The sequence below is a fragment of the Pelobates fuscus genome, chromosome 8, assembly GCF_036172605.1.
Source record: "Pelobates fuscus isolate aPelFus1 chromosome 8, aPelFus1.pri, whole genome shotgun sequence".
Lineage (NCBI taxonomy): Eukaryota > Metazoa > Chordata > Amphibia > Anura > Pelobatidae > Pelobates > Pelobates fuscus.
In genome coordinates, this window is record NC_086324.1 from 9935683 (window position 1) to 9951069 (window position 15387).

At 34.9% G+C, this 15387-nt stretch overlaps 1 protein-coding gene across 1 annotated transcript in view; it reads left to right on the top strand.

The window, feature by feature from the left end:
* Positions 1-15387, top strand: part of CNTNAP5 (contactin associated protein family member 5) — a 355606-nt gene that overhangs the window by 201072 nt on the left and 139147 nt on the right. Inside the window, exon 11 of the mRNA XM_063429233.1 lies at positions 14012-14118. Coding sequence (XP_063285303.1) covers positions 14012-14118 — 107 coding nt within the window. The remainder of the gene's footprint in view (positions 1-14011; positions 14119-15387) is intronic.

Consider the following 15387-nt stretch of genomic DNA (forward strand, 5'->3'; position numbering starts at 1 on the left):
TAAATGGAAAAATAGAGGGGGCAGGTAAAGCAAGCATTTCTTATATACCACAGAAAGGTTTTTTAGCCAAATTCTATAACCCAAAATATAAATAACCATATTTACACTGAATACTGGTAAAAAAAACATGCACTAAAAATAGCAGTGAAGAACCAAAAGAACAGAAATTAAAGATGGTAACATAGTTCCAATCAATAAAAACCTTTCAAAGTGCTGATGTGCAAAAATCAATTTTCAGCCATTCAGCTCAATAAAATTCTTGGTAATCATCGAGAAAATTTATTTCAGATGGGTTTACCTATAGTTTTATCTGCTGAGTCTACAGGAATTTTAGTTGGTTGAATTGCATCAAAATATTTTTTGCAGCTATTTGGAGGGACCCATTGGTTGGCCTGTCATCTATTTGGAGGGGCCCATTGGTTGGCGCTGAACAGGGGCTGGTCAGGTGCTGCAGCCCTTTAAGAGTGTGACTGGGCCCTAGTAGTATTAGATAGTAGGGAGGTAGTGACAGCTGATCACTTCCTCCCAGCTTTATTAGAGAGCGCCGTGTGGGGGGAAGAGGAGGAAAGGAGGCGGTGGTACCACAGGTAGCATGGGCGGTGATGCTGGAGTGAGCAGCCTTATGATACTGATACTTATCAGTGTAAGTATGTATGTGCATACATCCCAGCAATTCAACAAAAATGTAGAAACATACCTGCAAACACAAACATTACATACAAATACACTCCTAAAATCAAACTCCATAATTATATACAAACACACCCCTTCACTCAAACACCAATACTACACACAAATGGACATCAGATTTTAAAAGCCAACACTACACCCAAACACACCCCAGCATGCAAAAGCAAACATTACATACAGGTACACCCCTGTATTAAAACACAAACATTATATACAAACATCAATTCTTCTCTCAAATACACATTTGTATTTAAAAGTGAACACTGAATACATACATACACACTCCTGTATTCAAATGCAAACACTACACACATCACATCACTGCTTTCCAGTGGTGACAGTATGAACATATAATCTATACAAAAACATGCTCAGATTCAAATGTACAAACACTGCTCACAAATGCAGTCCTGAAAGGATGACCAAGTGGTAGATCACTATCTGCCATAGCATTTTGGGAGCTGAACAACAGATGGGGATCTATCTTTTTGCCACTCTTGCGCTATTTGGGGGGGGGGATCAATTTTCTTGCACCAGACCTTCTCTACATTAATTCCACCACTGGGTTGGAGTGGAGGGCTTGATTGTGTGCCAGGGAGTGGGTGGAAGGGGGCAGGGACCAGGGGGTCCAAGCAAATGCTTTCCCAGAGTTCAAACAATACTAAATCGGGCCTGACAAAGAAACCTCACACAGAAATACACTTATAAATGAATAAATGTTAATTGGAATTTTGCAGAAAGATATGTCGTAGGTTTGTTGGCTTGCACAGGTTACCATACGTTTAAACTTGCTATTACTCTGTTATATTTTATATAACATAAGACTATTTTAAGCAGGTGTTTTAGCATTGCCACCTTCGCCCCAGCTGTGAAGATCCCAACTCTCACTTGGCCCCTCCTTCCTTTCAGGGATAAAACATGAATCTAAATTAGCAACTTTCAACTTCTCTAATTTTTTATTTCACCCTTTGAGAACCATGATCAATTTAAGGTATTTACACGTATGTTATATTTTTACTCCAATGTAATTTCTTACATCCACAGTAAGTCTGTCTCACCCAGACTTACTTATGGTTCCCTATACAGTATGTATGAATGACTTACATTTAAAATACACATTTTCATTTTGTTAACTAATGCAGCTAAAAAATAAAAATATTTTTTTTTTTCTGATTTTATTTTGGCAGTTATACATCACAAACAGTACTTTCTGCCAAAAGGTTGGTGCTATGATGGGTCTCATAATAGATATCACTAAACTAAAATCTATACCTATAGAAAAAAGATCCCTTTGAAATTTCACCATCTGAGCAGCTGTTGTTTTATCAATTGCTGGTAATACTTGTATTCATTTTTGGGGTGTTTTTTTGGGTGTTTCTCAAACACACCCAACATTCGTTTGTTTCTGTGACTTGGGTGTGCAGACTGTGCATGATTACAGAAAAACAAATATAAAAAGGATTTGTGCCAGCCATATGTTATTATTACAGTGTGCTTGATATGTGGGTTTGATATGTTTTTGAAGTTAAATGGCCAAATGTTATCAATCTGAGTTTTCAAATTTGGAAATTTGACAAATTTAGTTACCAGGTCTGCATCTCTTAGATTAGCTGCCCACCAACTCAATATTTCCCAACAAAGATATATCATCTATGAGAGAAGTCATCCCAACATTAGATATGTTAATATTGAGACTTTTCATATAGTCACTTAATTACACATTTTGGCCAAAGTTGGTAAGAAATGTTGCATGCCTTTTCTCATACATATAATATTTTTTTCTATAATTTCTGTTGGATGTGGCAATAAAAATGGACAAATTAAGTCTAGCTTTATAGTATAAAGATGCTTCAGGTACAGATTAACATATTTAGCTGAGAAAATGTCTTATGATAATTTGCTCTTTGTCATAGAACATACAGGTGTGAGTGAAGAATTGACAGGAAGTCTGCACAGGGCAAGCCTGCCCACTCTTATCAATATTTCTACTCTGAAAAGGCAATAAAGTAAAATAGTGGCTAGTGAAAGAAATCATAGATTATTCATTGCCCATATAATCTGACTTTTGAGCAGTGCCTCAAATGGAACTGTCAAATCTCTGAAAATGACACAAATGAATAAAACATTGAAAACCACCCATAACATGTATTAACCTTTTCTTCGCGTGATGCATTCTTTTCTTATAAAATGTATATAAATGATTTAACAAGTGGCATCACTATCCCTATAAATAACATTGTTTTATTTTCTCCTCTTCCTATAAAGAAGGCACGTTTGTATTTCTACATTTAATGTAATTTTCAGAGTTCATTGAATGAACCATGTAGGAATCGTGCATTTGAGAAAAAAGATGGCTGGATTGTGGCAATTCATGGAGATACACGTTCTGTATGATTTGCCTTTCTTTTCGTTCTTTGTCTTTCTTGCTCTCAATCATCTGACTGCATATCTGGTTCAAGCATTTAAAGATATTATGTTAAAAGTAAAAACAATTGAACCATTTTGTTTTAGAATTTGTGTAAATGTAGCTTTTTTAGATTGTGGCAAATTGCTTATTAATGCAATGTCTACGTTATTAGCAATATTTTCTCTATGAATCATTATGAGACTAACAGTAACAGCAGTTTGCATTTTATTTGTTCTTATTTTGTTTTTTGAGTTATATCTTTTTATTTAACTGTAATATTAGAACTTTTTGTTCGTTGCTGATTTCTTTATTAGTTTTTCAAGAGTTCCTTGCCCAATATTTTCTTCAAACAAATCTCTTAATACAATCACCTTCCATATGGAGACAGACAGCATTGTACACAAAAATAAGAGACATCTTAAAATATCTCAATGGCTTTTTCACAGTGAAACATGTCAGAAATAAACAATACATTCAATGTAATAATGATTATATTTTTATATTAAATTACTAATACCTGTCTTGATTTAATATTTTTGGAAAAACTGTTTAGCATATTTATCATATTTTTTTAAATAGTTTAATATTTTGACCTTTTTATATATTAGTAGATTGTTTTTACATTATATGTTTTTTGATGTTGTAATATTTTGAAAAAAATATTTTGTAAACTTTAAATCCAGGCCATGGTCCTTCAAAAATGGTAGACAGTTTCAACCTATAATTTAAGGGAGACTGCTGATTAATTAAGGGATTGATACTGAGGGGTTGTTTTTTTAATTGATTGTTACATTTGAAATACAAATGTGCAGGGACTCTTATACTGCATCTGTGTTGTTTTAGCTATAAGCTAAACTTTAAATGTTACCATTTAGGGAACGACAGTAGGGGTCACCTTTGTTCAGTAATTGTGTTCAGTTTTGTTTTGAAGTAGAGCTGTTTAGAAAGGAACAAAGACATGTATTTTGATTTGTCCTTACAAAGTTCTAAACAACTAGTTTAATAGGTTTAAACTTATTTTCGGAATTACACCTCTTATTGTAGATGCTCCAGTTCTCACAGCAGTCAGCACACGCATAACACAGAACAATCTCGCAGATTTTTCTCTTTTTAGCATTAAATAAATGTTTTTTTACGTACCCACGCTGCTTATGCCCATAGCTGAAATGTCATACTGAACATTACATTGATGCTGCGCTCTGTTGATAAATACATACTGCATGTAGAAACAAGCTCCGGTGATACCTAGACTCAGCAGAAAGCAAGAGGCTTGGTTATTTCAGAGAAAACACAATAAATTCTCGCAGTTAGGGGATTTGCTGGCAATTCACAGAGATTGAATTTCTGATCCACAGCATGTACAGAACTTTATAAAAAATAAAAAAAAGAACGTACACAGGAAGGTAAAGATTAAACTTAATTACACTCCATGTGTTTTTCCAGTTTAAAGAGATTTTAAATCCCTTTCTGTGAGTAGACACAAACTTGGAGTAGTGCATTTCTAAATAACACATCACAGGCCTCTGTAATAGTGATAGATCTCAGGCTGAGCAAATATTTTTAGTTTAATCTTTTATTTATAAGAACACCTTGATTTACAGTTACTTTTCCTCTTCTAATACATTCTATCAACTGATCCTTTGTAACTTATAAGAGACGTTGTTTTTTTTACCTGTATGTCTCTTTAATTACCTTACTTTTAATGGCTTTGTTTAATATTTAGCTTAAATATATCAAAGAACATGAAAGCTTACTGGATTGGTTGTAACCCAAGTAGAACAATGTGGCGTTCTAGGGGATTTAAATAGTGAATCTGTTACTCAGATCTGTTGATAGCAGTTAATTGGCCATTTTTCAATTAACTTAACTCCTACGGGGTTTCAAAAATCCAGGAATTGTGAAAACATGACAAAAGAATTGCAAATTTAAAGCCAAAATATCAAGATTGGAAATATCCAATGAGTTATTCTTCGAATCCAGCTATTTTGGCCTGATCTTGAAATCCTCTCATCATTTCATTAACATTTTTATACAGATTATACTTTACCTTAGCTTTCGATAGTGTAACATGCATTTAAGAATGCTGCTTACTGTCCATTTTGGAAAGTGCACTGGCAAGGAAGGTGTTATAGTGTTCACAGCAAGATTACACAGCCCTAGTCATAATCGCCCCTGGAAATAGGAAGTTATCTGTGAACTCTTGCAATGCCCCCTGGGAAACATGACACTGGTTCATCTCTGTGTAGCGTGAAATACAGTGTATCCTGTCACTCAGTGCGACTTGGTCACGGGCTCAGTGTGTCCATACAATACTTCACTAATGGAAGAACATTGAAGGATAGAGATTATTAGAGCAAAGGAGATTTTATTGTGACCATTTATCTTTATATTTTATATTTTAACTTCTCTCCTGCGACCGTCATATGCTATTCACATACAGGAGACATTTTCAGGTCAAGACAAATAGATGGCCGTAATATTGTTTGCTTTCTTAATGTAGGAAAAGAGAGGTTGTTGAACCACACTCTGATTCAATAACCAATGTGTTCTTTCTCTATTTCCAGAAATATCTTTACATTGTTTCTAACTCTTAGAGGTTTTCATAGGTATTCTCACTGAAAGGATGAGTCAAAATATTGAAAAATTGGTAAACACTTGGCAAAAATGACAAACATGTAGGGATAACGTTTAAAAACAACTAACGGGGGAATACTGCCTAAAGATTTTGGGTGGCTGGTTGGTGAGTGAACTAAATCTAGTACTTTATTTACTAAACTGAGCACTGCATAGCGTATAAAATACCAGGAATGGAAAATCGCTGATTTGGATATTTTTACATAAATTGAGCAATTCTCTTGTTAATGCTCCATAATTCATGGTTTAATGTGGGTAGCTTTTTAACCCCTTAAGGACCAAACTTCTGGAATAAAAGGGAATCATGACATGTCACACATGTCATGTGTCCTTAAGGGGTTAAATTAGTTTCACACATTTGTAGCAAGCTATGTATAATATAATGTAATAATTAGTACATCATTTACAAAATTTCAAAAAGCGATATGCAACAGAGATAAAGCTGAAAATGCTGCTACTTTTGTGAATATTTAAATCATAAGAAGCAGGAAGAATTTATTTTTTCAAAGCAACTGAAAGTGAATATTATTTATAAATTGCTGAGAGATAAATAAAGTCGAGCTCATATTGAATTAGCACCTGTGAACCACGATACGCGGTGAGACCTAAGCAGATGTTTAATTAAATCACCGTATATCAGTTTCAACCTATGATGAAGGTGCTGTAAGTTAATTAAAGCCTCAAAGTGGAATATATGCACCAAATGAGATGCGTATGGTGTTCAGAACATACTTCTTCCTTGAAACTGTTTATGGTGTCGGCAGATAAGCGTTATGCCATTAAATGTATATAATATTGTAATCAGAAAAAAAACAGTAAATCGTCATAGTTGTCCTGCAATATTCCTTTTTACAGTAAGACTTGGCTTCCGATTTTTGTGCAAATTTGCAAAGAAGGGCATCTAACTTGTATCATATTTTGGTGGCAATGAACTAAACAGTGGTGTCTTGATTTCCACTTATAAAAAGTGTATTTTATAGACATACGGCTATCCTAGACTTAAGATAAGGCCAGGGACTAATGAAAGTATTTTGAAAATTGGGCAGACTAGATGGGCCGAATGGTTCTTATCTGCCGTCACATTCTATGTTTCTATGTTTCAATTCAATGATATTTAGTGTACACACTGAGGTGCCATTCTGTCTCATCTATCAGTGGAGTAAATTAAATATGCTCTCTCTACCATAAGCAATGTTTGTTTCCAGGTTTAGAGTCCTTGAATCTACCAGTCTTTGCATATATTCTCTTACTCTTACAAAACATGGCACCCCCCCCCCCCCCCACACTCTAAACTCTTTGTGTACTGTGTTGGCCTAGCTATCCATTGAAAACAATGTAAAACGTGCTCTAACACTAGATATCACAGTCACCTTCCTAGTATACTAGAGCCTACAGAGCACAAAAGTGCAGTGTTACATGTAAGCAGTACTAGAGGAGGGAGGGATGGAGGCTCTATGTACGCTGCAACCCATAACATTACCTTGCATTACCGTGTGTGTTATATACACCTGGTTTTATCCAAGGAACCGTGTTTACTGTACGTAGGGAAAAATATAGTTTTCTGTTTGTGTGATGTCTACCCTTGTAATGACGTGCATACACAATTCCCAGAGTTTCTGTCTGGTATTGAATGTGTCTCTCTACATGTGTGTCTGCTTGTGTGTGTTTGCATAGCCAAGAGGCTTTATCGCCATAATTCAGGAACATGCACAGAGTAGAAATATTAGTGCACATGGATCAATATATACAATACATGGGACATACATTTGGGAATTATTACAATATGTGGGGATATGTCAATTTGATATACTCAAAACTTAATCTAGTTGCAATGCTGTTTTCATATCTGTAACTTTATTATTCAGTGAATGTGTTTTAACATATTTCCTGTCTAACCAAAAATATTAGTTTTTTTCCATTAAATAATGTTCTATGTATACATCCTGGAGCAAAAAATGCACTTACAGATTACTTAAGACACCCAAAATACATGGATTTTTGGGGCAGTGATTTTGTAAACTGCTTGTTAGTGAAGGGGTTACTGTGGTTTATATTTTCCTTATTTTCCAATCACAGCTGCTAGGCAGTTTTTCTCCTAGTGGATTTTTTGCTGATTCAGACAAAATTACATTTCCAGTAAGAGTCCCCAATGTTTTCAAGATATGCTGCACTTTTTCACTGACTTCTATGTCCAACTTTCAAATACATGACTTCCAGGGGAATTCACTACCTTAAACAAACAATTCTCAAGTGTAAAAAATTAAAAAAAATTTTTGGAAGACTATTTATTTTTTAGGAGAATCATGAGATATGTTTAGATTAATCTCATTTCCAACAGCAGTCTACGTCTGTTTACCCCAGTCACATCACCCAAACAATATCCTCCCATACAATTATTTATTTTATTCTAAAGCTTTTGTACTTGTCATATAATTAATTATTTAATATTTATAGTAAGGTAGAGATTTCCCACCTTTCTGTTTACATATTACGTCTGCTTTATTGTAAATATACATCATATCCTTCAGACTGTAAAACTGCCTGCGGCTTGAACACCTTGCGTGCCTGGGGGATTTCTTTGTTGCCTATATATGATTATAGAAACAATGTTAATAAAAATGACTGGTGTTAACGAAAGAGAATGCCCCCAAAACACCTGGGCAGAAATCCTCCATAACTATCCCAATGTATCGAGCATTGCTGCAGACCCTTTAATAATTCATGTCTGACCGCAGTTGGATAAATGGACTGTACGCCTCTTAACACAAAAAGCCTTTCTCACTAAAGATCACTGATTGGGATTAATAGTTTATCAATAAAACTGGCACATCTAAGAAATATTATTTTCTTTCTTCATTGAAATGGAAGAGGAAGGCGTGAGTGCACATTACACACGTCTAAACACACAGGTCAATATAACACTATTAGTCTCTCCTTTTCTCGAGCTCTGTTTTAACTCAATTCCATCTTTCCCTACATAAATATAAATTGAAATCTTTGGTAGTGGGAAATGTAAAGGGCTGACACTGGATATAACTGCATTACAGAAATGTCAACATGTAACCTGTAAATGTATCTCATATTTACTACTAAAAATGAAGCTTTTAACATAAACACATGATAACGGAGAAATAAATTAAGAGCTCTCATTTCCAGTGTTGTTGGATATTTGATGCATTTGTCCTGGCCTCCTCTGTACTTTTGAGTGCATTGAAAGATTTATTGTTTCCTATAATTGTATATTGTGGTTTTACACTGTATATGTTTTTATCTTTTTTCATGTAACAAATTATGGAGACCGTTGCTCATGTAAGTCCCCTATCACAAATAGTTGTGGTGACCACATCTACAGAGAGCACTTTACTGACCCAAGCATGTTTAAATAACCTTATACTTGTTTAAATAAGTCAAATTTATAATTTATTTAAGGGCACAGCAAAACTTAATTTACCTTAAAATAAATATGCAGACTTCATAAAGAACACGTGCTAAACAGTAGCAAAACAAATCTATGGAACGTAAACTCTTGTTAGTTGTAGAACAGTATGGTGGTATGTCTTGGACCAACGGTAGACTTTACTTGGATTGGAGCCTGTTTGCTCTTTAGATACATCTGTTAGGAGTATATCTAATGGTCTGCTGGAATCAAGGATCTTGGTCTGTACTCCTGTCTGCGTATTCTGGAAGAAGAAAGATACAGAAAAAGTTCTTCATTATTACTTTTCTTTAGAACCGATATAAAAAATAATCGTTGTAAGGGTGCTAATTATCTGTTGGTTTACATTTGGGCTTCCTTTCCTTAATATGCTAATTTAAGAATTTACCATCATGCAACAGGTTCAGCGTAATATATGTGGATTTACGAGTAGCAAACAAGATTTAAGAATTGATGTTGCCATCCTTATCTGGTCGTTGTAAATATTAACTTGACTATCTAGATTTGGTTTGATCTTATCTATAAAGTTACCATGTTTTTAAACAACATGTTGTCTCAGTGTGGAGTTAGAACAAATGGTTAAGCTTGGGAGGTTTGCCTTGAGACATAATTCTCTGTAGAGTGGACCAGCATCTTTGACAATAAGAAACCAATTTCTATTCTGCATTAAAAATGAGGACACATTGTAACTGGATTTCAAGGTTGTGATCTTATTGTGATTGTGTAAAATAACTCCAGAATGGAATTGGGTGAATTGTTCTCAGTGAACAGAAGGCTGGCTTGACAGTAACATGACTTAAGGTTCTGTTGCATTTTTCTGGAAAGATAAAATGAAACAAAAATGAAGAAAGAAAAAAAAACATAGTCTCTCTTTGTAGAATAAAAGAAAAACCCTACAATTGGTGCTGAAGAAAGAGAAAAATGAATCTGACTGTCATGACGTCTCAGCTCCGGTATAAATGGGCACAGTGCAATCAGTGCTGTTGAACCACCCAATACATCCTTTTATATTAAAGGAGAATGAACTCACGCCTACTCTAAGTTATCAGCACTGAATACGAGAAAGTGGGTCTGGCAGGTTTACATTAATTTCATATTGAAAATCCCAGCTAATTAATTTGGGAGGCACATATTCACGTATTTTTTTTTTGAAGATATTCTATTTCCCTTTTGAATAAATTTGATTTAATTTCAGACTTGATGCATTTATCATGGTAGAAGTGTCTTGTCATCTCTAATTTAGTGAATAATAACATATTTCTTTATGACTAATTATGCACCCAACATGCGTTTTTGTTATTTGGAATTAGATAATTATTTAAATGGTGATATACTTTATTTAAAAAAAAAATTTAATACTGGTTATCTCTACTGCAAAAAAAATTCTTTTGCCTCTCTTTAATAAGTTTGTATTTTTAATTACAACATTACAGTATGTATGACAGTACATGCAGCACAGTACAGAATGTATTACAGTACACACAGTACAGTACAGAAAAATAAGTACAGTTAAGGTGTAATGGTATTTTGGTTTATTCTCCATTTAATTTCCATATGTTTTTAAGTCTTATGTTTACTTATACCAGTATTTATTAAACATATTATTGTGAGGTTTGAAAAATAGAATGTAGAAATCGACACCTATCCTGCAACTGTGTGTGTCTATCTCAGCCTCCTGTCAATCAATGTAATAATCTCTGTCCTCTGCACCTGCCAGTCAGTACAGAGTAAACATACAGCAAAGAATGAGCAACATGAAACAATGTTTCTACTGCTCCTCTTCATTTGCAATGTTTGTTCTGCTTTTGCCTTTCCTGAACTTGATTATGATGCCCCTTGTATAATCTTTGTTATAGATTGAAAAGAAAACAGAGCATCTGATATTGAAAGGTTAACGCTAGCTATAGGGGGCTCTTGATGTTTTATTCATTGGTGTGAATTCCTCTTTAACTACTTAATAAATAAACTCACTGACTCGTTTTGATTTGTTTTGTAACCCTCACTGGATTTATATCATGGTCAGCAGTCATAAACAGAGGAGAAACTCATCCTGATATCGTCATGTGACAGGAGACTGTTGAATGGAACTGTAACTAATGTGTAATATCAAAACATAGACATTAGTAGACTCTCACTCTGTATTAGAGCATTAGTAAAGAGAACTGTATGTGACTTTAAAGGAACCCCATAGTGTCTGGAATGCAAACATGTATCTCTGGCACTAAATTCCTGAGGGCCTCGCCAGGTTCAATATTGATTATCTTAGTCAATCCAATGGTTTGCAAATCAGCATCTCCTCATAGATATGCATTGAATCAGGAATGTTCAGCGCCTCCATGCAGAGTGTGGAGATGCTGAACGTCAGTCCTGCACGTTGTGTAGCACTGACCCAGGAAGCACCTCTAGTGGTTGTTTGAGTGACTGCTACTAGAGGTGTTACTAGACAGTAATGTAAACTGAAAAGGCAGTGCTTACATTACTAAAAGTCCGGGGACATTTAGTACAACATGTAGGACAAGCTGTAGTGATTCCAGTGACTATCGTGTCCCTTTACCTTATCACTATTCGTATTAGGAAGGGATTATACTCTTCTAGTTATTTTCATTAACTAGCCGGTTTGAACTAACAAGATTATCTCAGTGGCTCAGTAATATGGGTATTTAAAATTTTAATTCGTCATATCTTTTTTTATATTTAATGATTGACAATTTTAATCTGGTTTATAAATGTTTATAATCTGGTTTATAATCTGGTTTATAAATGTGTGGAATACTATAAACATTTCCAATTGGTATTTTATCATTGTGTAGGTTGTTTCGCGTTTTGGGAGACTTACTGTATAGTGTGTAAAACTGTTTGGTACTCACTAACAACAATTGTGAATAAAAATCAATGGCCTCTCTACGATGTAATATATCATGTTTTAAACTCAATTAGCACCAATCCTTTTTAGTTTGATTTTGACTTTTACATTTTTTCACTAGAGTACATATTTTCACTGCCACTTAACTTTCCTGGGGAAACATTTGTATTGGACATTGACAGAACCAAACCTATTTTCCCTGAAGCACCTTATCATTAACTGACAGTGGAAAACCAAGTGGAAATCTCCCCCCCAAAAAATCCTGCTAAAGGAGACTCTATTTAAAGAAAACATATGAATATAATAATAGCTGAATTAATGTGACATGCTTTATGCACTATACACAGTTCATTATCAAACAAATTGCTTTCTGTTGAAATACCATAAAATATGTCATTTGTTTTACAATAACAGTAGACATGTGCAAAAAAATGTGTTTCCACTGATTTGTCTGAATCAAAATCCCAAACAAATCGATCCTGAAGGAATCAATTCATTTGGGTGTGGATTAAAAGAATTTATTGCGACTAAAAAGCCAAAACAAATATGTATTTAAATAAAAGATTACATTTACGTACTAGATACCCCTACAGACAAAGAATATTGATACCATATCTCCTTTCAAACTACTTCAAAAGTAACATAAAAATATTTATAAGTGGGAATCGAACGGACGCTGGAATAGGATATATAGAATTAAAGGGGTATTGCTACACATGGGTGGTAATGAGAAAGAGTACGTGGGTTTAACAATAAGAGTCACCTCATTGCATTCTTCACTATGTCTTAAAGCATGATAAGATAAAATAGCGTATCATGGGAATGTCCACGATAGATGTTAGCAGAAACAAGCCCATTATCAGGGAGGGAGAATTTGAAACAGTTTAACATGAATAGTTTCACAAAAAAAAAAATAATAATCCTTGCTTCTCTAGAACTGAAGATGTTTTATAGCCTTTCTGAAACATTTTAATTCAATCTTGTGGTCATTCTATTTGAAACAAAGTATTTCTTGTTAAATTAACATGTAACAATTAACATATTAACAACATAGATTATACAATATGATTTCAGCACATGCTCCCCATGGGGAAATGCCAGTGCACGAGTTAGTGGTGACCACAAAAAATTGTGTGCGTGTGGCCATTACTGCTGGTGCTTGGATTTGTTGTAACCAAAATCAGGTAATAGTGAAATATCATTATTTACACATCATTTTACTTGTTTTAAACATTTTGTTCATGTCATTGGGGAATAAGCAGATGGGGAATTTACTTTCATTAAAATCCCAAAGGAGGATAAGGTGACATTATTCACACGTTTTTGGTATTTATCTATAATTTGTGCAGTTCCTCGAAAATGCTTAGAAAGTTTGGACTTTTTAGTTTACATGAAATAATTTCAATGCTATCTTTAACATGTTAACATTTACAGACAATAAACCATCACAATAATACATGCTGCACGCCGACCCATTTATTTCTCGTAATGTATGACACTAATACTTAAAAAAATTTTTTTGATTAGTGGTCAAACTCTCCATTTAAATAAAATGCCAACAAAACCCTGCAGAAATCAAGAAGTTATGCAAATGATAACTTATTAAAATGGATTTATTCAGATACATCCCTTTGTTATGCAAATTAGCCTAAAATCATTTCAAGCTCCCTAGGATGTTCGTTGGCTTGAAATTACTTTGGCTTCAAAAACCCGAAAACATTCTATTTGTAATTGAGTCTGAACTGAGCCTCTTTTGTGAGCACAGTTGACTTTTGTTTAGTAATTTAGAGTATCTGGTTCATCAATTTCAAGAGTATCTTCCATTTGAAATTATTGATTTGCTCAGATCAGTTGCAGTGTCTCCACAGCTAATTAACTGTCAACATGATTCCGAAGCCATCTTTACATTCAGATACTGCACTGCACAATGGCATTCAGAAACCAGACACAGTGACCGTTTTTGTTTCTTTTTTCCCAATAGGTGTCTGCCAAATTACTGTGAACATGGAGGAAGATGTTCTCAAACCTGGAACACGTTTTATTGTGACTGCAGTGATACGGGCTACTCAGAGACTACCTGCCATAGCTGTAAGTAGCCCTTTACTGCATGTGTATTTGCATTTATGATGTTTAACCCATTATAAAACATTGACTTTCTATACTTTCATCTGAATCTCAGTCATAAAAGGTCCCTCAAGGTAACATAGATGTGATGCGCACAGTGTAGGTTAGGTTACAGTTATACTGGGTGGGTTTATATTATTAAAGGGAAACTCCAGGCTCCCACACACGTTAGGCGCACTGTGTAGGTTAGGTTACAGCTAGTTATACTGGATTAATTTATATTATTAAAGGAACACTCAAGGCTCCCACACATGTTAGGCTCACTGCGTAAGTTAGGTTACAGTTAGTTATACTGGGTGGGTTTACATTTACATTATTGAAGGGACACTTCAGGCTCCCACAAATGTTAGGTGCACTTTTTTTAGGTTAGGTTACAATTTGTTATACCAGGTGAGTTTATATTATTAAATTGACACTCTAGGCTCCCACACACGGTAGATGCACTGTGTAGGATAGGTTACAGTTAGTTATACTGAGTGGGTTTATATTATTAAAGGGACAATCCAGGATCCCACACAAGTTAGGTGCACCATGTAGGTTAGGTTACAGATAGTTTTACTGGATTGGTTTATATTAAAGGGACACTCAAGGCTCCCACACATATTAGGCTCACTGCGTAAGTTAGGTTACAGTTAGTTATACTGGGTGGGTTACATTTACATTATTAAAGGGACACTTCAGACTCCCACACACGTTAGATGCACTGTGTAGGTTTGGTTACAGTAAGGTAAACTGGGTGGGTTTATATTATTAAAGGGACACTCCAGGCTCCAACACACGTTAGGTGTACTGTGTAGGTTAGGTTACAGTTAGTTATACTGGGTGGGTTTATATTATAAAAGGGACACTCCAGGCTCCAACACACGTTAGGTGCACTGTGTAGGTTAGGTTACAGTTAGTTATACTGGGTGGGTTTATATTATTAAAGGGACACTCCAGGCTCCAACACACGTTAGGTGTACTGTGTAGGTTAGGTTACAGTTAGTTATACTGGGTGGGTTTATATTATAAAAGGGACACTCCAGGCTCCAACACACGTTAGGTGCACTGTGTAGGTTAGGTTACAGTTAGTTATACTCGGTGGGTTTATATTATTAAAGGAACACTCCAGGCTCCCACACACGTTAGGTGCACTGCGTAGGTTAGGTTACAGTTAGTTATACTCGGTGGGTTTATATTATTAAAGGGACACTCCAGGCTCCCACACGTTAGGTTAGGTTACAGTTAGTTATA